The sequence below is a fragment of the Myotis yumanensis genome, unplaced genomic scaffold (assembly GCF_028538775.1).
Source record: "Myotis yumanensis isolate MYYU_CA2020_CCGP unplaced genomic scaffold, mMyoYum1.0.hap1 SCAF_4, whole genome shotgun sequence".
Taxonomy (NCBI): Eukaryota; Metazoa; Chordata; class Mammalia; order Chiroptera; family Vespertilionidae; genus Myotis; species Myotis yumanensis.
In genome coordinates this window covers 82,593,703-82,619,328 of record NW_027223755.1, presented here as the reverse complement: position 1 = coordinate 82,619,328, position 25,626 = coordinate 82,593,703, and the positions used below count along the sequence as shown (strand labels likewise).

General features: G+C 54.0%; 1 protein-coding gene across 5 annotated transcripts in view; it reads right to left on the bottom strand.

Moving 5' to 3' along the window:
- GTF2IRD1 (GTF2I repeat domain containing 1) overlaps positions 1 to 25,626 on the bottom strand; it is a 109,729-nt gene that overhangs the window by 14,344 nt on the left and 69,759 nt on the right. For all 5 annotated transcript variants that reach the window (XM_070412811.1, XM_070412815.1, XM_070412813.1 and 2 more), the window contains 3 exons: positions 24,326 to 24,409; positions 20,064 to 20,247; positions 19,494 to 19,522 (listed from right to left, as the gene is read on the bottom strand). In XM_070412811.1, the coding sequence (XP_070268912.1) occupies positions 19,494 to 19,522; positions 20,064 to 20,247; positions 24,326 to 24,409 (297 nt within the window). The remainder of the gene's footprint in view (positions 1 to 19,493; positions 19,523 to 20,063; positions 20,248 to 24,325; positions 24,410 to 25,626) is intronic.

The window sequence follows — 25,626 nt, the reverse complement described above, 5'->3', positions numbered from 1 at the left end:
GGAAGAAGGGACAGTGACAGGAAAGGTCCCTGGCTCAGTAGATTACAAAGCCATCTTGATTGTAACCCTAATGCTGTGTGACATTTGGAAAATCACTCAACCTCTCTGGGCCTTAGTTTCCACATCCTGCAACTAGGAATCCTAGCCTGTTCGGAGGATCTAATCATGTCACATAAAAAAACTTTAAGGTCTCAAGCCATCAAAATCAAATTGTTATTGATGGCATTACTAGACCAATGCCTCAATTATCCTGTGGTCTCAGGAAATGAAATTTTACAGGAGACTCTTCCGGATAATGGAAGTTTGTTCTCTTAATCCTCTGGGTTTGATTTTCCCATTTTAGGTAGAACAGTTTCTAAAATGTATCCAGTGCCCTTTTCTTATTAAGCACACAATGGGGGGGGGGGGGGCGTGAGAGAAGTCACCCTCATGATCTAGCCCCTAGTGCCTTCCAGAAAGTGCCTCCTTCACCCCCCGCAGCAGTGACCTGTATCCCACTGCCCCTGCCGCATCCTGCGGGCATTTCTCCCGCCTCTTCCTGCTCATTCCAGTTTCCTGGTCTCCTCTCTTTCCCTATTGTCTGCCCCAGAAGCTCTCATCTTGTCCTTTCTAATCCGCTGTTCGTTAGCCGAGGATTAACGAAATTTTGCCTGGGGGAAGAAAGCAACCAAGCTTATTAAATCACAGCCAGAGTAGATACACAATTTTAAGCCGATCAGCTTCGGGGTGATGCCTGGGGTGGCCCCACAGCCTTCTCCTGGGGCAAAGTACCAGAGCCGTGAACAGCCTGGACTTTCCCTGCCTGGTGTGAGGCCTGCAGCTGGGACTGATGACCATGCTGATAAGCATGATCATAAACAGAAGCACAGAGGCAGCCGACAGCGAGGCAAGGGCTGCTTAGAGGGAGAGCTTGGTCCAGAAGGTGGAATAAATATTCCTCCTCTCCCCTCTCTCTGCCGGGCCTGGGCGGGTCTGGACCTGCAGAGAACATGGTGGACGTGAGAGCGCTCCTCTTGGGGAAGCAGCTGCGGGGGCCACAGGTGGGAGAGCAGCCAAGTTCCTCCCTCAGGCCTGCAGCTGAACACACCTCCCTTTCCTGGCACCAGGCCTTTGCCAGGAGAAGAAGGTGCACTTGGGTTCATCTTTTAACTCCTGTTGGGCCTGCACGTAGGGGCAGCAGGAATTCCGTCATCTGTTTTACAGATGGAGAAACTGAGGCTCAGAGAGGGGGTGGCTGTGCTGCAGTGGGTGGAGGCCCTCGCCCAGGCCCGTGACCTCATGTACCGAGAGAAGCGTCTGTACATGCGCAGAAGGAAACGTGTGCAAGGGTGCTAACTGCAAGGCCTTGGGAGCAACCCAAGCGGCCTAGGGCAGGAAGACAGAGGAATTCAGGGTGGTATGGCCGCTCCAGGGAACATTACGGGGCAGTGAAAACAAACAAGCCACAGCTGCAGGTTTCCACAATATGTTACGTAACGTTAAGTGACAAAAGCAAGTCCCGGACTCGTTACAGTAGGGTACCGTAGTTATGAAAGTAGAAAAAAAAAAAAAAAGCAAATGAAACAAATTTGGTTTAGGCAAATATTATATGCCATAGAACAATTTAGAATATCAGCTATTGAACAATGATTATATAATGTGGTGGTGGTGGTGGTGGGGGAACCACCGCCATAAAAGACATTGAGGAATATGCATATAGACTGTATATTAGACAAGAGGGAGATGTTAGGTTTCATAAGTGTTATAATAATGTTGTGGGTATGTAAAAGAATAGCACTGTTCTGAGGAGATGTGGGAGATGTGTGTTGAAAGATGTGTGAAGAGTCAAGATGTCTGCAACTTACTTCAAATGGAAATAAATGGGGGGGGGGTGTCTGTGTGTGGGGGAGAAAGATGGAGGGAGGAAGAAGGGAAACCTGGCAAAATGTTAAGAATGAATGAATCAGAGAAAGGATGTATAGGCCGTTACAACACTATTCTTTCATTTTTTTCCTGCAGTTTTGAAAATTTGGAGGCAAAAACCAAGAGAATGGTACACATAAAATTCAGGGTATTTGTGCTGGAAGAAAGGTGGACAGGCGAGCACGTGGGCGGTGCACGTTGTTGGTACTGTTCTAATTCTCATGTGGGTGCTGGGTCCACGGTGTTTGTTGTAGTATGTATTAACCGGTTAGCAGACCATCAGGAGGGAATACCAAGGAAAGAATAAAAACAAATGAATACCAAGCGCAATGTGGTAGCCGGGACTGAACACCGAAACATCAAAAGGACGTTAGTGGAAAAACTGATGAAATTTAGTGTCTGTAGTTTAGTTAATCACATCGTGTCAATCCATGTTAATTTCTTAGCTTTGACAGGTGTGCCAAGGTTATGTGAGATGTTAATGTCCTAACATGGGCAAACGGTATTTGGGAACTCTGAATCTTTGCAATTCTTTGTAAATTAAAAATTATTTCAAAATAAAAGGTTATAGCAATCCATCGATTGCTACATGCAGAGATCAATGACAGAGCGATTGATGTGATTAGTGCATGAGGTCCACTGGGGATGGGAAGGGAGGAGGGAAGAGAGCAAGTGTTCTCCCTGACAGCTCCCTCAGGCCTGGCTCTGTGTTCCCATCAATCCGCCTCTCTTCCCTGGGTGGATGGTGGGTGGGGGGTGGGCCACAACCTGCTGGGGCAGGTGCTCTGTGCTCCTCCCTACAGCCCAGCTGTCTGACCTTTAACTGCACACAAGGGGCTGAAACAGTGGCCAACAGGGGTCTCTCTGGCTGGGGCCTCCCTGTAGGGGCTACCAGGCCCTCCCGCTATCCCCTCAGCTGCCAACCTGGGGATGCAAACCCCACATCTGCTGACCACACACCCACCAGACACTGCCTGCAAACTGAGGGATGCCCTTTCCTCCTCATCATGAGGCTGACCTCTAGGTGTTGACATCCCCGTTTTATAAATAAGTAAACTGAGGCTCAGAGGAGTCAAGGTGCCTGCCCAAAGCCACCAAGGATCAAGGTCTGCCATCGGTGGCACTAGGACTCACATCCACGGTTCTCTGACGCCTAGGTTCTGCTTTCCGTCTGAGATCAGCCCAGCACCTTCTGGAAGGGCTGTCTCACAAACGCTCCTGCAGCCCTACGGCTTAACCTACGAGCCCGGTTGGGCAGGGCAGGCACCCCGTTTTGTCATGGGGTCCATCCTAGACAGACAATCCTTGGGCCAGCCATACTCATGGCCTTTCCCAAGGGGAAATGCCTTCTTTCCTCCCCCTCTCTCTGCTTTGCCTCCTTTCCTCTCTTCTCCCTTCCTCCTAGGTCCCAGCTACACAGAGACAGGGACAGCACTGACCCAGGGCTGGCCAAGGACCAGGCGGAACTGTAGCCACACTGGCCAGACACAGAATGCCATGCCCTCCGCATGATGAGCAAGACACCTGCACCTCTCTTGGGAAAGGTGGACAAACTGGGGCTGTTGACCGCACAGGCTGGGGCAGAAGGAATGCGCTCCTGCATCACCTGGCTGATTCTGAGGACACATCCCCATGCTGTGCAGCAGCAGCAGCCAACACTACAGCTAACTACCACGAATGGACATTCCCTGCGGGCTGGGATGGTTGTTTTTCAGTGACCTGTTTATTTATTGAGCACCTATAATAATGCCTGACACATCATAGGTGCTCAATAAATAGAGAAATCAAGCTTTTTTAAAAAAATATCTTTATTGATTTCAGAGAGGAAGGGAGAGGGAGATTGAAACATCATAGATGAGAGAGAATCATTGATCAGTTGCCTCCTGCACACCCCCTACGAGGGATTGAGCCCACAACCCAGGCATGTGCCCTTGACCGGAATCGAACCCGAGACTCTTCAGTCTGCAGGCTAACACTCTATCCACTGAGCCAAACAGGCTAGGGCGAGAAACCAAGCTCTTAAGTGCCAGACACTATTCTTAGATCTTTGTATGGATTCATTCACTTAATCCTTCCAACAACCCTATGAGGATCTATGAGGATCTGCATTTTACAGATGAGAAAGCTGAGGCACAAAGAAGAAAAACCCTGCCGTAGGTTACACAGTGAGTGAGTGGGGGAGCCAGGATTTACCCTAGAGACCTAACCACCTCGTAGTATATATAGCCTCTCTCTGTCCTGGCTGCAAGGACGGCAGAGGAATGTCTAAAACCCAGGCTCATTATCACGCTGACTGCCTATCAGGACCTTGTCTCCACACGTGAGGAGGGAAGAGATCTTCCTTCCACCCCACCCATGCCGCAGCGCCTCACTCTTCTGCACTTGCGACCCCGAACCCACATTTCCAACTGCCTCCTTGAGCACCTTGGGTTCTGCCTTTCCCCAAATAGCCTCTCCCTGTGTCCCAGACCCCGCTCTCCCACACGGCTGCTCAAGGGAGAAACCTTGGTTGGCTGCCTCCAACCCTTGGTAGGCTGTTGTGGTCCCACAGCCGAGCACGTGGCCCCCATTAGCTGTCCTAATCCCCGGGGCCTGTGACTAGGTTTCTTTATATAGCAGAAGGGACTGTGCTGCTGTGACTAAGCTGAGGATCTTGGGGTGGGGAGATGATCCTGGATGATTCCAGTGGGCCCTAAATAGAGAGTGAGGCAAAAGTAGGCTTACAGTTGTTCATGAGGAAAAGAAGACAACAACGCATAAATAATACAAGAATAAACTCCATTTCCAGTGCTCACAACTGTAGATCCACTTTTGCCCCACCCTGTATAGTCACTAGGTCCAAAGCAGGAGCTGGGACAACGGAAGCAGAGGGAGGAGTGGTGCTTTGAAGATGGAGGAAGGGCCATGAATTCGAGTGGCCCCCGAAGCTGGAAGAAGAGAAAACAGTTCCTGCTTAGAGCCTCCGGAAGGAACCTGCCTGCTGACGCCCAGGCTGTGGCCCTGCTGTAAGGCTAAGTTCAGGCTTCTCACCCCTACAACAGTAAGGCAATAAAGCTGTGTTGCTTTAAGCCACTAAGTTTGAGTAATTCATTACAGCAGCCACAGAAACCCTGTATCCCCTTGCCTCCATCCACAAATCCAGGTGGTCTCCATGACCAGCCACTTTCTTTCTTTTCTTTTTTTGTTAATCCTCACCGGAGGATATTTTTCCGTTGAAGGAAGGAGGAGAGAAAAAGAGAAACATCGATGTGATGTTTCTCCTGCACGCGCCCTAAACAGGGCCGGGGATGGAGCCTGAGGTAAGTGCCTTTGACTGCAATGGAACCTGGGACCCGTCAGTCTGCAGGCTGACGCTCTATCCACGGAGCCAAACCGGCGAGGGCGACAAGCCACTTTCTCAGAGAAACTTCCCACGGGTCCAGCCCATGGGTCACTGGACTCTCATCTCACGGTGGCAAGAACTTCTCACCCGGCCTCCCCAAATCCATTCTCTGCTCTGCAAGCCACGTTGATCTTTCTAAACTGTCTACCTGACCATGTCATTCCCTTGCTTAAAACCTGCCGAGGGCTGCTGTCCACCTGACAAATCCATCCTCCTCCCCCTGGCACACAAGACCCTCTGCTGGTACCACTCTTCCTGCCTGTCACCCGGGTAGTATGTTCTGCCTGCCATTCCCCAGGTCCCCACCTGAGAGTCATGGGAAATCTGCGCAGTTTCATGGAATAGATAACGGACCATGAAGGGGGGACCCTCTTTTCCTGCCCCGTCCTGTGTGGCATCTATGATCATGTATGGGGGCGGGGCGGGGGGTTTCCTATAAAGGACAATTTTTCCTCTTGGCCCAAGACTGGATCCTGCTAAGAAGCCATCACTGCTCAGGGCCTGATCCCAATATCCCCGCAAGATGCTCAGCCAAGTCTCCGGGCTGTGGGGTCTTCATGGGCCACAAGGGGAGAAGGCTCCCCCTGGGGAGAAATGGGGTTTTCCATTGGGTTTCAGGACACTGCCCATTCCTCCCTGACCAGCTGACCAGCCCCTCATCTTCCCAACCCATGAACACTGAAGGCACTTGGACTCCGGCTCTGACTTGACTCACTTCCAATGATCTCATTGTTTTAGGGCTTTAAAAACTAGCAATGTGCTCATGACTCCCCAAATTATACATCAAGCCCAGGGCTCCCTGAGCCCCCTGCCTGTGCATGGACCTGCTACTAGGTGACACCCGAGTTCACAGCTACAGAATGAGCCCTGACATTGCAGTCTCCCAACTGGCTCCTCCTTTTCTTCCAGCTCAGCCCAAATCCCCGAGGTCAAACTCCTCTCTCTCACAGCTTCACCAGCAAGTTCTATTGGCTTTAGCTACAAACATACCTGGAGCCAACGACTCACCCCCGGGCCTCCCGCCTTACCTTTCTCCCTGATTCCATCTGTCCTCCCCCCCGCAGTCAGAGCAATCCTGTTAAAGTCTAAATTGGATTCTTTCTTCTGCTCAGAAGCCTGCACTGGCTCCCAGCTCACTCGGAACAAAAGGCAGCATTCTTACCCAGCCCCACACAATCTGCCTTCCCTCCCATTTCCTACCGCGTCCTCCATCTCCTTCCTCCAACACCCTGGCCGGTGATCGCAGGGCCTTTGCAGGTGTTCTCTGCCGGCAGTGATAGTCTTGTCCTCCCCCCACCCAGCTCACTACCGCCCCCTTCAGGCCTTTACTCGAAGGCCTTTCCTGGACACCTACCCATCTGTTGCAACTCCCTAAAAATAAACACAACCCCTCTCATGGCTTCCCTGCTTCTCCTTAGCACTCACATCTCACTCGCTTTATACTTCACACACTGGTTATTCTCTGCATCCACACCAGAACGTAAGCTCCGCAAGGCAGGCTGTTGACTTTTAAAGTCAGTGTTGGTGAAATGTCCAGCACCCAGCCCAGTGCCTGACCACAGACACCTGGGAACTGTTCATGGACGAAATAACTGCACCTGAGCTCCCAAAGCCTGAAGGGCCCCTCTGCGGGCTGTGCTGTCCTGGTCCCCATGCCTGGGAGCCCCCCAACCTCCCAGGTCCCCGTGGCCTCTTTTGTCACAAGACCCCTCCCGAGGCTGGAAAGATCCAGTCCACCCTGCAAACGCCCGGTGCTGAGCCACACTTAATGCCCCGCCCCCCGTTTCTGTGGCTCAAAGAGGCATTTATCAGGCAGCAGGAGCTTCTGTTCAGCAGGCAGTGCCTGGTGACCCCTCCAGCTGATCCCCTTCCAGCCCAAATAAAGGCGCTGGTTGTTCCTGTCGTCTTGGGTGGTCCCAGTTGGGGACATGGTTTCAGTGAGGTTTCTGGAATGTTGCACAAGAGTCAGAAGCCCCCTTCTGGGGCCCGTGGAGGCCCCAGTTGAACCATCTTCGGGGAACTCTGAGGTTCCCCTCCCCCACCTGGCAGGGCTGGGGCCACCGACCAACCCAAGGGCAGGACGGAGCTGCAATGACCCAGCTGAGCCCCGACAGGCCAGGAAAAGGGTGGGGCCTCCTGACATCACATCCTTCCATCGCCCACTGCGCAGCCTCTCCGGGAAGAAAGGAGGCAGCCGGCCAACTCTGGGCCTGGCAGCCAGGCGTCTGTCTGCCCACAAAGGCCTCCAGGCCCCGCCCAGCAGATGCCAGCTCCTCCGGGGAAGGCGGAGGAAGATCCTTACTGGAGCCTAATTAACAAAGAAAAGCAGAGATAATTAAGTGGAAAAACATGTGGCTGGCGCTGGAATTGTGCTATCTTTAGAAACTTGAGAAAGGAAGGTTTTATTTTGAGTCCTCAAGAGCCCGACAGAGATATGGGGTGGAGAGAAGGTGGGGAAGGAGAAGCCGAGGGGTGAGCGTGTGACTGGGGGCAGGCAGAGCGAGGTGCAGGGAGTGGGGGAAGGCCGCCACCAAGGGCATTTCTGCTCCGTGTAGCCTCAAGGCCCAGAGGCAAGAAGGCTATTTATCTGAGATCACGGGCAGCAAGTTAACTTACCCGAGATCAGATAGTTAGTGAGCTTATCCAAGGTTACAGACAGTTAACTTGTCTAAGGTCACACGGCTCAGAAGTGGTGGGATCGGTTTCTGAAGGGGCCGAAGGGGACCTGTTCGCCAAACGCCCTCAGCTGATGGCAACACCTCCCTGGCAGCCAGGCCCAGCTCAGGGCCTCTTTCGGGGAAGCCCACTCCACACAGCACCTGCTGAAGGACAGACCCCATAGAGGAGTGGGACCCAGAAGGGGCGCCCATGGGGACCATGACAGATGTCACCCCATGTGAGAGGCTCCCTGAAAACGGGGCCGTGGCCCTGCCCCCGGGGAGCTTCGCTCCAGGAACTGGGCCTCAGGCTGTGCTGGGGGTGGCAGCGAAGTGAGTGAAGTAGAATTATCTCCTTTCCTCAGCCGAATGCAATTTTACACTGTAGTTCCTTAAATTAAAACTCAAGTCGAGTTTATGAAATAGACCCTGCGAGGACTTCCTAGAACAGAGGTTCTCAACCTGTGGGTCGCGACCCCTTCACAGGGGTCGCCTAAGACCATCCTGCATATCGGATATTTACATTAGGATTCATAACAGTAGCAACATTACAGTTATGAAGTAGCAACGAAAATAATTTTATGGTTGGGTCACAACACGAGGAACTGTATTTAAAGGGCCAGAAAGCTGGGGCTGCCAAGAACTCCGGCCCTGGCTTACAGAGGTGCTTGGCTCCGGCTTCAGGGACATCAGCACAAGAGCCTGCCAAGGCCGGGTCTGCAGGGTCCAGTCCACACTGCAAAGCCGGGCCTTCCAGGCCCTCCATGCTCTGGCCCGGCCGGCCTGCCCGCTTCGCCACCTCCGGCTCCGGACGGGCCATTCATCCTCCTCCTGGCCTTGGCTGTGGGACTCCCATTTTACACGCAGGGAAGCCGAAGCCCAGGCAGGCAAACCTGACTTGCTGGAGTCAGACAGGAAGTTGGCCGCCTGCTCTGGGTGCCCAGGGGGCGGCGGCCTGGCTGCTCAGCCGGGGGTTCCCTCACGCTGGCAGGGTGGGCAGGGTGGAGGGAACGAAAGGAGAGGAAGCTGGGGCAGGGCAGCTGGGCCTGTAACTGGTTACCATTTGGTTCCCAGACCAGAGAGGAGCTGTGGGGAAGCCAGGAGCTGAGCAGCAAAGGGAAGGAATGCGGTGGGTGGGGGCGGCCCCTCACTCTGCACCCTCCCTGGTTCTGAGGGTATGAGCTCCGCCTCCCTTCCTCACCAGGCGGGCGGGAGCTGCACCAACTGGAGCCGGCCCCTCCTCTCCCGCAGTGCGCCCTGTGGGAAGCGGCCTCTTTGCTTCCCTCCAGCAACAGGGAATTCCCTTCCAAGGCTTTTTAAAAAGCCACCATTATTTGAGGATAGTTCTAGAACGGTCTTTACTTCTTTGATCCCTCTGGTGTTGCCCAGGATTCAGCTCTTCTTACCCGCAAACCCCTCCACTTCCTTTCCTTGGGCTCCACCTTCCCCTGTTCCTTCAAAGGCTCTTTTCCTCCAAGGTCTCTTGGAGGTCGCAGGACTCTGGGCTCGACCCTGGGCCCTCCTCGGCCACCTTCACACCGACCACTGTGCCCAGCCCCATCGCCACCCTGCCGGCTCTAAGCACCACTCAGGACCTGCCAACTTCACATGTGTCCCTGCGTGTCCCATAGGCCTGCAGGCCAAGCCTTGAGTACCATGATCACCCCTCCAGAACCTTCCCCCTCCCTCTCACACCCTACTGCTACATCTAGACCAGGGGTGGGCAAACTTTTTGACTGGAGGGCCACAATGGGTTCTTAAACTGGACCAGAGGGCCGGAACAAAAGCATGGATGGAGTGTTTGTGTGAACTAATATAAATTCAAAGTAAGCATCATTACATAAAAGGGTACGGTCTTTTTTTTTTTTAGTTTTATTCATTTCAAACGGGCCGGATCTGGCCCGCGGGCCGTAGTTTGCCCACGGCTGGTCTAGACCCAACTCCACCATCTCTGGGTCCTGCCGCCACGGCCCGACCTCACTGCAGAGTTTAGCCTTCTGTAATCCGCCCAAGGTGGGTGGATGTGCAGTTACCTGGTTAACCATAGGATAATGCAAAGCAGATCCTATCATGTCAGACTGAAAAGGCCTCCAATGGTACAAAATAAAGCTTGAATCACCAGGATTTGGGTCAGGGTCTTTTATAATCTGGCTTCATCTTTTTTGTTGTTGTTAATCCTCACCTGAGGATATTTTTTATTGATTTTTAGAGAGTGGGAGGGAGGGCAGGAGGAGAGAAACATCAATGTGGGACACATCAATGGTTGCCTCCCTCACGTACCCTGGGATGGAACCTGCAATCCAGGTACGTGCCCTTGACAGAGAATTGAACCCGAGCCCCTCGGTCGGTGGGCTGACGCTCTAACCACCGAGCAACACCAGCCAGGGCCTCATTCTTTTGCAACCCTCCTCCTCCAATGCCCAACACCCCCCCCCACCCCCTGCTCAGGCCCCACAACAGCACAGACCTGGGTATGACTTTGCCTCTTTCCGCCTCAGTGTGCCCAGCTGCCTCACAGGCTGGTGTGAAAGGCACAGGGCCCGGCATGCCAGGGGCTCAGAAAGGCTGGATGCGGTCCTTTCATGGCTCCCTACCTTTGTGTGCTGTCCCAGCCTGGAATTCCCTAGCTGCCTGGCCCTGACCCCCAGATGCGGCTGGTTCTCGGGGGTGGGAGAAGGGTTGGTACTCAACTCACACAGCTGCGGCTGGGCTCAGGAAACCAGCACGGCTCCCCTCATATTTCCTGGAAATCAACCTGCATGCAGACTAGCATTCCATGCCCCTGGCTCTCGGTGCCTCAACCTCCTCCCTCCCTCCCCATCCTTCTAGCCCTCACTTCCAGGGCCCTGACTCCAACGGTCTTTTACCCCCATTGGAACCTACAGCCCCTTGCTCCAGTGGCCGCCCTTCCCCTGTCCGCCTCTGAAGAGTCAGCAGAGGGGCTCTTGCACAAGCTCTCAGCACTCGCTCTTCTGCCCACCTGCTTCTTGGGGGGAGAAGCCTCCTCTCACCATTCTTCCCACCTTCTCTGCGACATCACTCATTTCTTTCATTAAAATCATGCTGTTGCCCTGGCCAGTGTGGCTCAGTTGGTTAAGCGTCGTCCCAGGTTCCAAAAGGTCGCCAATTTAATTCCTGGTCAGGACACATGCCTGGGGTGAGGGCTGGATTCCCAGGCGTGGACATGCAGGAGGCAGCCCAGCGGTGTTTCTCTCTCTCCCTTCCTCTCTAAACTCAATAAAAACATATTAGAAAATAAAGTCATGCCGATGCTATTCCCACCTCTAAAACCCTCTCCTCCCATTTCACCCTGCAGCTCCCTCTCCAGCTCTTCTGCCTCTAAAAGGTCACCTGTCCCTGGTGAGTTCCGTTCCTCTTCTCTCCTTTCCTGAGCCCACTACTCCACAAAGGTTCCCGCCCGGCCTGAACCAGGCCTCAGGGACTCTGGGCTGCTCAATCCCACAGTTCCGTTCCAGGTCTCACGCACTCGACCTCTCAGCAGCATTGGGCCCAGTGATCACTCGCCTTCAACCGTTTTTCTCTTGGCTTCCAGGTGATCCATCTCTCTCTCCACTTAAATGCTGGAGGGCCCAGGGCTCATCCTTGCACCCCTTCCGACTGGGCTGTCCTCATCCTCACTGTGATCCAGTCCCGTAATTGAAATACAGAAGGGCTCCCGACTGCACGTGTCTATCGGGACCCTCCCGGATTTGTGGGTCCAACTGCCTGACCTGCCTGTCTACTTGGGGGTTAAACTTGCCCACTACTCTGCCCCCTATCCTTTTCCAGTTGTTCAGGACAAAATCTTGATGTTTTGAGGGTTCAAAATGAGTCCCGCCCCTCGATGTGCTTCTGTGGTATGCAGATTGTTTGAGCTAAAGGCAACTACTTCTGCCCTAGCCAGTTTGGCTCAGTGGATAAAGCGCCATCCTGGAGACTGAAGGGTCCCAGGTTTGATTCCAGTCAGGGGCACATGCCCAGGCTGTGGGCTCGATCCCCAGTACGGAGCGTGCAGGAGGCAACCGATCAATGGTTCTCTCTCATCGTTGATGTTTCTATCTCTCTCCCTCTCCTTTCCTCTCTGAAATAAATAAACATGTATTAAAAAAGATAAAGGCAATTACTTCTTCTGACCCATCTACAGGACAGTGCAAACCTGTGCTGAGTAAACGTCGGCTCTTACCTCCTGCAATGACCTGTTGAAGCCCCCAAGGTGCATTACCTCATCCCTGGCTCAGGATGTCTTACACACCTCAGTCCCCCTCTCTACGCTGAACCTCCCTTGCACGTGGGGCCTCTGACTCTCCTGTAGGCAGGGTTCCCACACATATGTATGTATTAAATGTGGTTTCATTCTCATGCTAATATGTCTTACGTCTATTTAATTACTAGACCAGCCAGAAGAACCTCGAGGGCAGAGGAAAGTTTGTTCCTCCGCCACAACGTCAACTTTGTCCTCTCTCTTTTCCGCACACTCACACCCACAGTATCAGCAATCTTGTTGGCTCTACTTTCAAAATATGTCCAGGGCCCCAGGGCCTTCCATTGACTGGCCCCACCCCCTGGATGTTTTGACCTGGATTTCTACTTGGCTTATACCAGTGGTTCTCAACCTTCCTAATGCCTCGACCCTTTCACACAGTTCCTCATGTTGTGGTGACCCCCAACCATAAAATTATTTTCGTTGCTACTTCATAACTGTAATTTTGCTACTGTTATGAATCGTAATGTAAATATCTGATATGCAGGATGTATTTTCATTGTTACAAATTGAACATAATTAAAGCATAGTGATTAATCACAAAAACAATATGTAATTATATATGTGTTTTCCGATGGTCTTAGGTGACCCCTGTGAAAGGGTTGTTCGACCTCCAAAGGGGTCACAACCCACAGGTTGAGAACCGCTGGCTTATACCCTCACCTCTTTTAGGCCTTAACTCTTATCTGTTGTCTTCTCAACACAGTCCTATCTCTGTGGTATTTGTCTCCATGGCACCAGTCACTATTGAATAGTACTGTCTCTTCTTATTTACCTGTCTCCCTCACTAGAATATAAGCACCACAAGGAGATTTTTGTATATTTTGTATTTCTGTATCTTGCTTAACACAGAGCAGATACTCAATAAATTTCTGTTGTATAAATAAATGAACCCAAAGGATTGTGAGCCTAAGGGTTAGATAGGTAGGACCAACGTTATAGATGCTGGCAGCCAGAAGGGGGCAGCAAAGAGCCACCCAGTGTAGATGAAAGATTAAGGGGGGGGGGTGGGGGGGAGTGGGAGGGGAGCGCATGCTGAGTGACCTCCAGCAGGTTCCTTTCTCTCTCAGAGTCTCAGTTTCTTCCTTTAAGACAAGTTATGGGGATAGATCACTTGTGCTGGTATGGGAAGTCCTTGCAATTGACAGATCATGAGCATGATGTGGATATTAGGCGTCCGTAGTGTGAGGGGTGCCTAAATGTCTACAGTTGGCGGACAGGGTAGTTAACTATGATGCAGCTTAATGAGGGAATATTATAAAGAGTTTTAAAGACCTGAGGCCAGCCCAGCTGGGTGTGGCTCAGTGGTTGACATCAACCTATGAACCAGGAGGTCTGGGTTCGATTGCCGGTGAGGGCATATGCCTGGGTTGCAGGCTGAATCCTTTCTGGGGATGTGCAGGAGGCAGACAATCAGTGATTCCCATCATTGATGTTTCTCTCTCCCTCTCCCTTCCTCTCTGAAATCAATAAAAAAATATTATAAAAAATAAAAATAAAGACATGGGGCCCGAGCCAGTGTTAGAACATCAGCCTGCGCACAGAAGGGTTGCAGGTTTGATTCCCGGTCAAGGGCACATGCAGGAGGCAATCAATCGATGTCTCGATGTCTCTCTCCCTCTTCCCCTTCCTCCCTCTAAAAATCAACAGGGAAAATATCTTCCTGTGAGGATTAACAACAACAACAAAAAAAGAAAAACAACAAAGAAGACATGAGGAAATACTTATGCTTTAAGTTTGTGTGTATGTAAATTTCAGAGAAAGAACAGGGAGATGTAAAATTAATCAGCTTGTGAAAAAATCTGGAAGAAATGTATCATCATAACAATGAACAGCCATGGCCAGTTAGATGTTTATATTTTCAGACTTTTTAGCATGGGCATGTATTTGCTATTCCCTTTAGGTTTTTATGACCGGCTAGGACAGTGGTCGGCAAACTCATTAGTCAACAGAGCCAAATATCAACAGCACAACGACTGAAATTTCTTTTGAGAGCCAAATTTTTTAAACTTAAACTATATAGGTAGGTACATTGTTATTAACTTAACTAGGGTACTCCTAAGGCTTAGGAAGAGCCACACTCAAGGGGCCAAAGAGCCACATGTGGCTTGCGAGCCGCAGTTTGTTGACCACTGAGCTAGGAGAATGTGCTGTGGCTATTACTACTCCTGCTACCTGGGCAGAGGCTCCCTCCGTCCTTAGTCCCTGCTTCTGCCCAACACATCCCGGACAGCTTCCTGCTGTCCCAGGTTTTCGCGGTCCCAGCCCCTCTGGGTTTCAGAGTCACTGGGACTTGAGTACAGAGGGTGATGCCAGATTCACCCCGAGTCCCTTCCCCAGCAAACAACCCTGCCGTGCTCTGTGCGTGTGCCTGCCGGGGCCCAATGATCTGTGGCCCCTGGTGCACATCTGTTCCTGGGAGCTGGATGCCTGGGAGGGCAGAGACGACCCATTCGTGTCCCTAGCCACCCACCTTGCTGGCCCCTGGCCCAGTCTCCCTCCTTTAATTCAGTGTTTCTGCAGGCAGGTGGGCTATCACTGTTGTGTACCTCTCCAGGCCTCACTGGCTTGGGCTCCTGGGGTCAGGCCTGCGTTACCTCGGCTCTTTGAGGTTAGGTGAGAGCTCACTCTAGTATAAGTGGGGGGCCTGGCCCTACCATCTATCCCTCTGCCGTCCCAGCTCCTCCAGCTTGAATGCCCACTCCCCAGGGGTCCCATGAAGCCCCTGGCCCCCAGCTCCCTTGACTGGAGGCCTGAAAGCTCTCCCATGCTCAGTCCAAGCCTGTCTTTCTCTCTAGCCAGGTGCCTACCACCATGCAGCATGAGCGGGAAAGGCTACCAGACACCAGTGGGGAAACAGGCCCTGAGGGCAGATGTGTGCCCAGTTGGGACAACGCTAATGGCCTTGTGGGGTCATCTCTTTGGACTCAGAACAAAACTGGCCCAGGAAGGGCCATACCCTCGCACCACTCTGGGCCAGCCCACCGTTCCAGGCCACACTGTCCAAGCCTCAGACTGAATGACCAACTTATTTTCAAAGCACAGTTTTCTTCTTTACGATTCATCTTCTCAGGATGTTTCTGTTAGGAATGGCCTCTATGGGAGCCTTCAACAAATGACGTGGAAAATCTGAGAGCCATCTTTCAAGGGGTCCCTCCCTACCTAGGGAAGCTCCCCTCCTTCCCAAGGCTCACCCCAGCACCCCATTTCCACCCTCCCCAAGCATGAGTCACGTCCAATCCTCTGCAGTGTGGTAGTGGCTGCAGAGGTGGGCTTCATAGAAGGTTCCAGGCCCTAGGGGTGCGGGCAGTGCTCAATGGGTAGGAACAAGGGGTGTCTCTCCAATCACCTGGTGGACAATTGTCCATGGATATCTTCTGGGTACCAGTGTTAGTGTTGACATATGACATTCAAGACTTGACGGGCCCCTGATCCTCACTGCTTGGCACTATGAAATCCTCTGGAACTTGGACACAAGTCCAGGGAAAGGGGATCCTAAAGAGACTCAGGTTAAGTTTCTGCCACTATGTAACGGTGGGTTTTGGTAGAAATCTAGTTCAATTTTAGAAGAATAAAAGAGAAAGTTCATATCATACACGTCTGAATTAGCCGAACAAGGTTCACTCCGTATTTTTAGAAGAGGAGGAAAGAAAGGAAAGTCTCAGAGCCTCCACTGTGCCAGGGTAAGGACTGCCTCTTGGTCAGGACACACCACACCCTCCAGCGGAAGGGGCTCCGTCCCTTACTGGTGCCCTGGCCATGTCCCCTGGCACCTCTGAACCCTGTGCCAGCATCACACACTGTTCTGCTCACCTCCAAGGCCCAGGTCAATGTTACCCCCTCCAGGAAGCCTTCCAGAGCCTCTGGAATAACAGTCGCTGCCACCCGCACTGGCTGAGCGCTTTCCCACAGCAGGTCCAGGGCTGAAGGCTTTACAAATACTCATCTGAGTGTCAGGACAAAGCCCCCCGGGGCAGCAGGGTGAAACTGGCCTCCAGAGCTCACCCACCACTGCCCACCATCTGTCCAAGTCAGATCACCTGGGGAAGCGGGTACGACGATCTCTGTCTTACAGACGAGGAAGGGCCGGCTCAGGATGTGAAGGAATGAGCCCAGTCACATGGCTAGTAAAGGGTGCAGGGATTTGAACTGGGTCCCTCTGAACACCAGCCTGTGCTTTCCCATGGCTGACACGCTGCCCAGCTATTCCTCCACATGCCCAGGCACCTGCTAACGTTCGCCTCCCCCCGAGACCCGAGGTCCTGCTCCAACATCACCCCGATGCTGGCCTGTATCAGGCTTCAGTGATTTCCTCATGGGAGATTTGGAACAGCCCTCTCTGGGGCAGGACCAGCACTCAGTGACCTCCAGTGAGCCCTCGGTCTCCTGTGAGCCTGGACAGCTTCCCAGCCCAGCATGACAAGTGGCATGAGTAGGCTTGGAGCTGGCGTGCCAATGCCTGGAAAGGTGCTGGCAGTTCCATCCCTGAGGGCTGGGGCCAGAGCCACTTTTCCACCTCCTCTTCCAGGCAGCCTGCCATCTTCTCCCACACCAGGTGGGCGATCAAGTATTTCCAAGGCCTTTCTCTGTACACAGAGGAGGCAAAGGGAAGGCCAATGGGTAGGTGGGCAGGCAGACTGGCACAGAGACGGGGTTGATGGCTGAGATTCAAGAAGCTGCTCCAACAGCAAGATGAGCTGCAAGCTTTCCTAGTTGGAGGGTAAGCCTCGGGCGGTGAAAGCGGTCACCCCCGGAAGGACCAAGGAGCGCTGTGGTCTGAGTGAAGGCTGCTGGCTGACCCTCTGCCCCAAGCGTTTCTCTCTAAAGCCTGACACTCCACTATGCGATGACTGCTCTGAAATACATACCACCTGCCTGTGACCACGGTCTCCTGGCAGAACGCAGGGAGCCAGCTCGGAGCCAAGCTCCCCCACTCCAGGTGGGCCATCCCAGGCAAGTCACTGACGTTCCCAACATCCGTGAGCAGGGAGCAGAAAAAGGTGCCAGTGCAAAGCACTGACCTCACAGCCCAGCACACATCAGGCGTCTTGACTTTTCTTTGCTGCTTTCCAAACTCATTTAAAATGTACATGCCCCTTTCAGTCCTCCAAGGGGACCCTTTCTTCTGGGGAGGAGGGGCTGGGAGCAGAGGGGAGGCCGAGGGGAGGCCGAGGGGTGCCTCACTACATTTCTAGCCTTCATCAGCAGAGGGAGGCTCGGCCATGCTTCCGGCTGCTGCTTACGGGATCGGGCCCAGCACTGACACCAACTTGGGCTGAAACCCAAGTCGGGGCAGGCAGCGGCGGGAAGCTGACTCAGGGACACCAGCACTGATGTCTATCAGCCCTGGAGCCAGGCGAGTGAACCACAGGCTGCCAACCATGTCCTGGAGCAAGGCAGGTCCACAGAGGGCCAGGCAGCCGGGAGGGGGGAAGGGGATGGGCTGGTGATGACAGGGAAGGTGTGTTCTGGTTCCCAGGGCCAATGAGAAGAGAGCTGTGAGCTCAGCCGGTGTGGGTCAGTGGTTGAGTGTCGACCTATGAACCAGGAGGTCAGGGTTCGATTCCCGTCAGGGCACATGCCCGGGTTGACAGCTTGATCCCTAGTAGGGAGTGTACAGGAGGCAGCTGATCAATGATTCTCTCTCAGCATTGATGTTTCTATCTCTCTCCTCCCTTCCTCTCTGAAATCAATAAAAAAAAATATATATATTTTTAAAAAGCTTAAAAAGAGAAGGGAGCTGTGCAAGTCCACAGGCCTATGATGTTCTCATGAGCATTTGAGCATTCATGTGCCTGCCCTGCCGTCCCCAGCCTGCTTCCAGGGGAACCATTCCCCCGTGGGCGTCTGAATCAGGGGGCCCCTGGTTCACCTCTCCAAGAGGATGGGCCTAAGGCCACCCGCTCGGCGTGTGAGGCGGCACATCGCTGAAACCCTGAGCTCTGCCTCCCCTGAGTCTGGCTCTCACACCTAACTCATTGGCCCGAGGAGTAAACGTGATGCCTCCGTGTTCTTCGCTGAAACCCTAGAGCCTAGAACACAGCTGGCCCTAGGAGGGCCTTGGAAACGTGTAAGATGAGCCCACATGAGGCGGGTCTGACACCCAATCACCTGGTCAGGGCCACCGCGGCTGCATTTTACTACTACTTCCACCACCTCCACCTCAGTAACATCATCTTGCCGTTTTCCCATCTCCGAGAGCTCAGGGACAGGTGGGCTGCTTACCAACCAAACGCCTCCTTTCCCTCCCTCTCCGAGTCCCGGCTTCTCCTGAGGCCCAACTGGAGCCTTCCTTTCCAGGAAACCTTCCCCAGTCACCCCCATCACCCCCCCCCGCCCCGCTTCCCTTCCTGGGGGGTCCCTGCAGTCTGACAGCGGCTGCCACATCACTACACCCTCAGGAAGTCTTGCCCCCTCCAGTTCGATGGCCTCCTGACCCTTCCTCAGAAGCCCGCCAGGCCAGGCCTGGGCACAGGGAGTGAACAGCTCCCGGGAGCAGGGGCCAAGGCCACGCAGGTGGGAGCCAGGCACTGTGTCCAGGACCGTGAACCAGACTCCCGGGCGGCAGGCTCCCTCTGCCGTGGGCCTGCTGTGGCGGCTCACCCATTCCCAGCACAGCCGGGCAGCCTCCCCAGGGACACAGGCCGGCTGGTGTTCACACCCGCAGTGGCTTCTGGGGTGGGCACGGTGTGGGGCGAGATGGCAGGGCTCCCCCGTCTCTCCATACACAGGCCCTGGCCAGCCCCGAGTGCTTGCCGGGCGGCCATGTTGCCCCCACAGGGACAGCCTCTGCTCATTAAGCGTTTGGGAGGTACAGGACACAGCCACGGGGGAGGTGGAGGGGCTGGATGCCTTGAAAGGGGTCAGGAGGGCATTTTACCATCTGAGGCTGGGTGGGCGCCCCTTACATCTTACTGCCAAGCCCTCCGAGGTTAGAAACCCACCTGCCACCACCTCAGCTACCCACCAAAGGCACCCAGGGCCCTTCAACCAGAGGAGTGAGGGGCGCGGACCCAGCCCTTCCTCCGGAACCCTGGTTGGGCAAAGCTTAAAAGTCACAGGTGCCACCCACGACCCCTTCCTCTGCCTCAGGTTCCAGCTTGGCCTTCCTCCTGCCTCCTGGCATGGTGCCCAGGGGAGGTGGGAGAACAGAAGGGCAGGGGCCTGGATCCTGCTTCAGGGCCCCACACCCTGTGTCCCACAGTTAGCCTGGCTCCAGCCTCTGGCCCCCAGCACCATGGCCGGCCCCCCATGCCAAGCAGCCCCCCCTTCCCCGGCCGATGCCTCTTACCAGGCTTTGGGATGAGTCCTTGGAAAGGCCTGGAAGAGAAGCAGAGAGGGGAGTGTCACGGGGAGGGGCTGGGAGCTCATTAGAAATGTTTGGGGCACATCCAAGACCTACTGCATCAGAATCTGCCACTTTAACAAGATGGGCAGTGATTCGTGTGCACGGGACACTGCGCAGAAGACGGTGACCGGGGTCTCCTGCGGGCTCTGCCCTGGATGGCTGTGACCTTGGGCAAACAAGCCGTCCCTTTTCCTCCCCTCTGAAGTGGACCTGATGCCTCTCCCAGGGGCTAGGAGTGCAGTGGGCAGGTGCTGTGGGCAGGTAGAAGGTACCCGTGAAGGCCGTGCCTGCTACAGTGGTAATGATGTGGTGGCTGGTCTCACCTCTGGGGGCCCTCTGCACCCCGGCTGGCCTGCAGTCCTCCCCCCAGCCCCCAGGACCCAGGCTGAAACTGGGACAGCGGCACCGTCCTGCAGGGAGGGCAGGACGAACCGGAGGAAAGGCCAAGGGTCCCCTGTGCAAGCCCCCACCCACGCTACCATTGCCTCCTCACCCGGCCTCTTCCCCCAGTACCTGGTGACTGTGAACTTGATCTTGTCAGCCACCGCGAGGATTCTCTCCAGGTTTTGGGAACCAAAGGTGCAGGGCTTTCGGAACGGGATTCCCGGGGGCAGCCCCTCAATGATCACCGAGCCGGGGTTACTCTTGATGCGCTTGTAGGGGACCTGGACCGGGTACTTGATGCCCAAGGCTTCCCCTGTGGATGACGGACGGAGGAAGCGTCATTAGGAGCCCGAGGCACCGCTGGTGTGAGGATGGGAGGTGTGTGTGGGTGCTTCGTGCACGAGTGCGAAAGAAACCTGTCATTTAGTACCAAGGAAAGCCACCATCAGTGGGGGACTGGGAGGAGGGGGTGTGTTGTGCAGGAGCCCTCGGGGGTCAGGTGTGTGAGTCTGTGCCTGGGCTGAGGAGGGGGAAGGGGACGTGTAGCTACGGCTGCTGGGGGAGAGGGCAGTGGCTAATATTTCTCAGCATCCTCCCCTGCGAATCTGAAGGCCCACCTAGAGGATGTAGCTTGTGGGCACAGCTGCCCTTCCCACAATGCCTGGCCCTCCATCAGCTCCAGGGTTCTGCCTCCACCTGGTTCAGGACTGGCCTGGCCAGAGAGGGCAGATGGCATTCGGGAGCAAGGAGAGCAGCTTGAGCCAGCCAGGGCGCAGCTCAGACCTCGGGGCCCTCTTCCCACATCTGAGCATTGGTCTCCTTCCTGTCAGCAGGCCTCTGTGCAGGCTGTGGCATTCCCATCCCAGGGATGGTGCTTTGTCAGACAGCAGGCCTAGGGGCAGTCCTGGGGTGAGGAGGTGGAACTGCCCGGCTGGTCCTCCCGTGGTTCTTGCCCACGGGGACCACGGACCAGGTGCAGGCACCGCAGCCCTGGATGCTGCGAGGCTGACTTGAACGTTCATGGCTCTCCCAGCCTTAGATGGGGTCCAGCTGGAGACCCAGGCGGATGGAGGTCCGAGCTCACGGCGGCCCTCCTGAGGGGCTGGCTGAGAGCACCATCCTCAGTGCCACAGGAGGCCCCATGAAGGCACGCTGCAGCCATCTCCATGTGTCTTGCACTAGAAAGAACAGCTGAACTGTCTGTGTGCAATAAACTAGCTCTTATCTCACGGACGCTGAGAATGCCAGAACTTGCCTCATTTCCCTTTCTGCTCGGACGCCTAGGAAATTCAGAGCCTGATGTGTGTCCTGCCGCTAGCAAGTCTTCATGTCACCCCTGGATGCCTCCCATGGAGACGGAATTCACACACCATAAAATGTACCATTATGAAGTGTACCATCCAGTGGTTTTTAATATACTCATGAGGTTGTGAAATTATCTCTATTATCTAATTCCAGAACATTTTCATCACTCCAGAAAGAAGTCCCGTGCCCATTAGCAGTCACTCCCCTCGCCCCCTCTCCCCAGGCCCTGGCAGCCACTAATCTACTTTCTATCTCTACGGATGTCCAGTCTACTTTTACTCCTTCGTCTTGATTTTGTTGCTCACTAGTTTATAGGCTATTACAAAGAGATTCTTTTTGAAATAAAAAAATTCAGACAGAGCGGAAAATTTATACCCATAACCCACGAGTGGGAACACTGCCATCCCCACTTCTCCTCTCGCCTCCAAAACGGCTTTTACCACAACGACCGATGGCCTCCATGTTGCAAACCCTGTAGACACTTGCCTCTTTTGGCAAAATCCAACACAGATGCCTGCTTCCTCCTTGAGGCCTTCTCCTGGGCGTCCATGACCCCGCACTTCCCTGGTCTCCCTCGTTCTGGCCACTCCCCCTCCTCCTGGACCTGACTTCTAAACACAGCCCTCTTGGCCTTCAATCTGGGTCCTCTTTTGCCCCTTTTGCACCCCCCGTCATGTCTCCTCTACTCCCATGCCCTAGTTTTTATTTTTTTTAAGATACAAGTGTCTTTATTTATTTTTTAAAATATATTTTTATTGATTTCAGAGAGGAAGGGAGAGAGATAGAGAGATAGAAACATCAATGATCAGAGAGAATCATTGATCGGCTGCATTCTGCACGCCCCCCACTGGGGATCGAGCCCACAACCTGGGCATATGCCCTTGGCCGGAATCGAATCTGGGACCCTTCAATCCACAGGCCAACGCTCTATCCACTGAGCCAAACCGGCTAGGGTGACACAAGTGTCTTTAAACACTTTTTTCTTTCTTCTTTTTAAAAATATGCTTTTATTGATTTTAGAGAGTGAGGGAGAGGGAGAAAGAAACAATAATTGGCTGCATTCTGCACACCCCCTATTGGGATGGAGACCACAACCTAGGCATGTGCCCTGACTGGGAATCGAACTGGTGATCTCTCGGTGTATGGGACGATGCTCAACCCACTGAGCCACATCAGCCAGGGCCCATGACCTAATTTCTGGTTCCAATCCAGATACCCTTCTGAACAGCAGACTTCCTCTCCACTCACTCCTCAAACTTAACGTCCCAAATGGAACCCATTACTTCCTCCCTAACTCCTCCCCTCAGTGATGGCACTGCCCCTTCTCCCTGACAGGTGGGTATCCACCTGTTTCTGGTGAGCCATGTGCTCTATCCACTCCCCCCAACCCCCATCATGGTGACAGATCCAGGTACCCAATGAGCATGTGGCGTTTCCCTGCTACAGAGACTGGGTAAGGAATGGACATAGGACTCAGTAGGGACCAATGGGAAACAAGAGGAGAGCTCAGGGAATTCTGGGAAAGAAACAACCTGGCTCTCTTGGGAAAGCCTATGGAAGAGCCAGCCCTCTCCTTCCTTCCAGGCTGTGCAGATGGGATGTCTGAACCCGCTGCGGCCATTCTGCCAACAAGCGGGAAGCTGGCCTGAGATGCTGCTGGCACTGTGGAAAGACACCAAGGGTATTCCTGGGCTGCTGGATCCAGCTGACTCTGCTGGATCTCCCATGTTAGGAGTTTTGGCTGACTGTACTGTCCAAAGTTAGCTGCACCGATTCCTCCCACCCCACATGCTCCTCTTATAGTGTAACCTCTACACTCCCCCACAGAGAACTGGGGATGGGGCTTCGTAACTGCCTCAACCTGTACAGGACAACAGAGGTGATGCTGCACCACCTCTGAGGCTGGGTCATAAAAGGCAACACAGCTTCCACCTGGCTCTCTCTCAGGATGGTGCCTCAGCAGCCCTGGCTGACAAGTAGGACTCTAGCTACCCTGGAGTCACTCTGCTGGAAAGCCCCCGTGAAGGGATCTCATAGAAATTGAGAGAGATGCCGAGGGGCCCAGCTATTCCAGCACCAGCAGTTTCCCCAGCCCGGGGAGTAGACACGTTCGTGGGAAGCTGTCCAGGTGATCCCAGTCCCGGCCACCTCTGACTGCAACCTTGGGAGAGACCCTGAGTGAGTTGACTCACTGACGCCAATGAGAGATAATAAATAGTCATTGTTGTTTAACCCCCTTTATTGTTCAAGACAGTTTTAGTTTGTTTTTGTTACTTGAGCATCTTCACTGATTCCTCAAGCCAGGACTCAACTGGAGGCCTCCCCGCTCCCTGCCAACTCAGCACCAGGGATTCTCTCTCTGAGCACATCTTAGCTCCACCCACTTTCCTCCAGTACCAAGGCCAGGGCCCCGCCCAGGAGCATCACTCTGGCCTGGACTCCCACTCCAACCTCTGAACTACCACCCACTCCTCGCCCTCCTGCACCCATTCACTTTCTTCAAAGAGACCAGGGAGATACTTCAAAAGCGCAAAGTGGCTCATTCCTTCACTCTTCCCAACAAAATACAAAGTTGATACCATGATCAGCTCTGCTTCCTGGCCAGCTCCATGGGGTCTCTCCTCCCTCCACCTCCACCTCCCAGCACCCTCCCCTTCTGAGGACAAGCCTCAGGGCCTTTGCACACACCATTATCTCAGCTGGAATGTCCCTCCTTCACACTTTGCTTAACTCCTTAACTATCCTTCAGTTTTTTCTTCAAAGAGGCTCTCCTTGGCCCCCGATTTAAGGTAAGCACCCAAGCTATTCTCTCTGGAACAGCCTGTTCATTTCCTGTGAATTCCACCTTGCTATTAGGTTCTGTGTAGTTGCTGAATGTCTCTCTTTTCCCTGATCTATGGGGCCCGTGAGGGGAGGGACTGTGCGTTTCCTTCACTGCTGCATCTCCAGGGCCTGGTACACGGTAACTGCTCCAGCAATATTTATAAGCGGATGAATGGTTTTCCCAGAGGTGACCATGATGGGCCTGGGAAACGCCGGCCTCTTCCCACCCTGCCCGCTTCCCTCCACCCGGCGCCCGGGCTCACCGTATTTCTTATTGAACAGATCCTGGACTTGCTCCCTCAGCGTGTTGGCAATGTCGATCCGGGAGAGTCTGGCATCATAATTTTCTGCAAAGTGAAGAACAATTATGGATTGGGGCTGTTAAAAGGCACTTAGTGACTTTTAAGGAATATGATTTTCTAATTATGGGACCTCCTTCTCTGGCAATTACCAGATCCTTGGAGCGGGCCCCTCGGGTCCTTCAAGCTAACATCTCAACAGAGATGCGTGTTTTTCCGGAAGGACGCACACTGTTACAACAACAGCAATGAGTCGGAAATTGAGTTAATTGTTGACATTTGAAAACCACCACAGTGATAAACAAGCCTGGAGGGGGAGACACCATGAAGAGGGCTGGTTCCTGCACCACCTGCGCCACGGTGGGCTCGGAGCAGGGACACGCGAACTCAGGTGACTGGGCGGCCCCCCGAGGGGCAGGGAGCCGGCCCAGCAGCTCTCAGTGGTCACTCACTCACCCCAAGGGTGTGTGTTAGGAGCCTGTATGCCAGCACGTGCCAGGGGGACCCCTGATGGGCCCCTGCCCATGGGGAGACTGTAGCCTGGCACTGCCTCATGAGAAGGGAAAGTGAGGGAGTGGATCTGGACCCCAGCCCACTAGGAGGACTGGGTAGGAGGAGCCTTGGGATGCGGTGAGAGATGCCACTCCCCTCATCACAGAAAGTTCCTGCTGCCAGAGAAGGAGTGAGAGACGGCAGCGAGCAGCCACCCCTCTGGGGTCTGGGTCCTATCTCTAGGGCTCCCCCACCTCCGAGGCTGGCCCTCCTGCCACCGGTCTCGCTGACCCGTTTTCTCCTCAGAGCCACAGCGACCACCTAGGGCCCACCTAGGAAATGCCCACTCACTCACAGCCACCCCGAGGGCTCCCCAATAGGCACTTCGACAGTGGTTCCCTGTCCCCCCACTGACTACACTTGATCTCAACCGAAAAGCTGAGAAGTGACACTGCACCCCCACAGATGGGAGGGGCAGAGCCTCCCCCTCAGAGCCTGGCCGGTTGGTTTCTGTTTCTCAGGTTTCTGTTTCTCAGGTATAGTCCACTCTTCATGCTTCCTCTCCCTCCACACTCACCTCCTCCCATCCCTTCTTGGCTCAGCTACAGCTCCCCTTCTCTAGAGAGCGGAGCCCTCCTTGCCCTTACAACACCCCCTCCTCTGACTTCCAAGCATAAGAGCAAGGCTGACTGCCTAATACAGAGTGGGCAGGGCAGCTGACTTCCCAGGTGGATAGTGGGCGGCTCCTGCACCCTGTGGACGCCCCCCACACA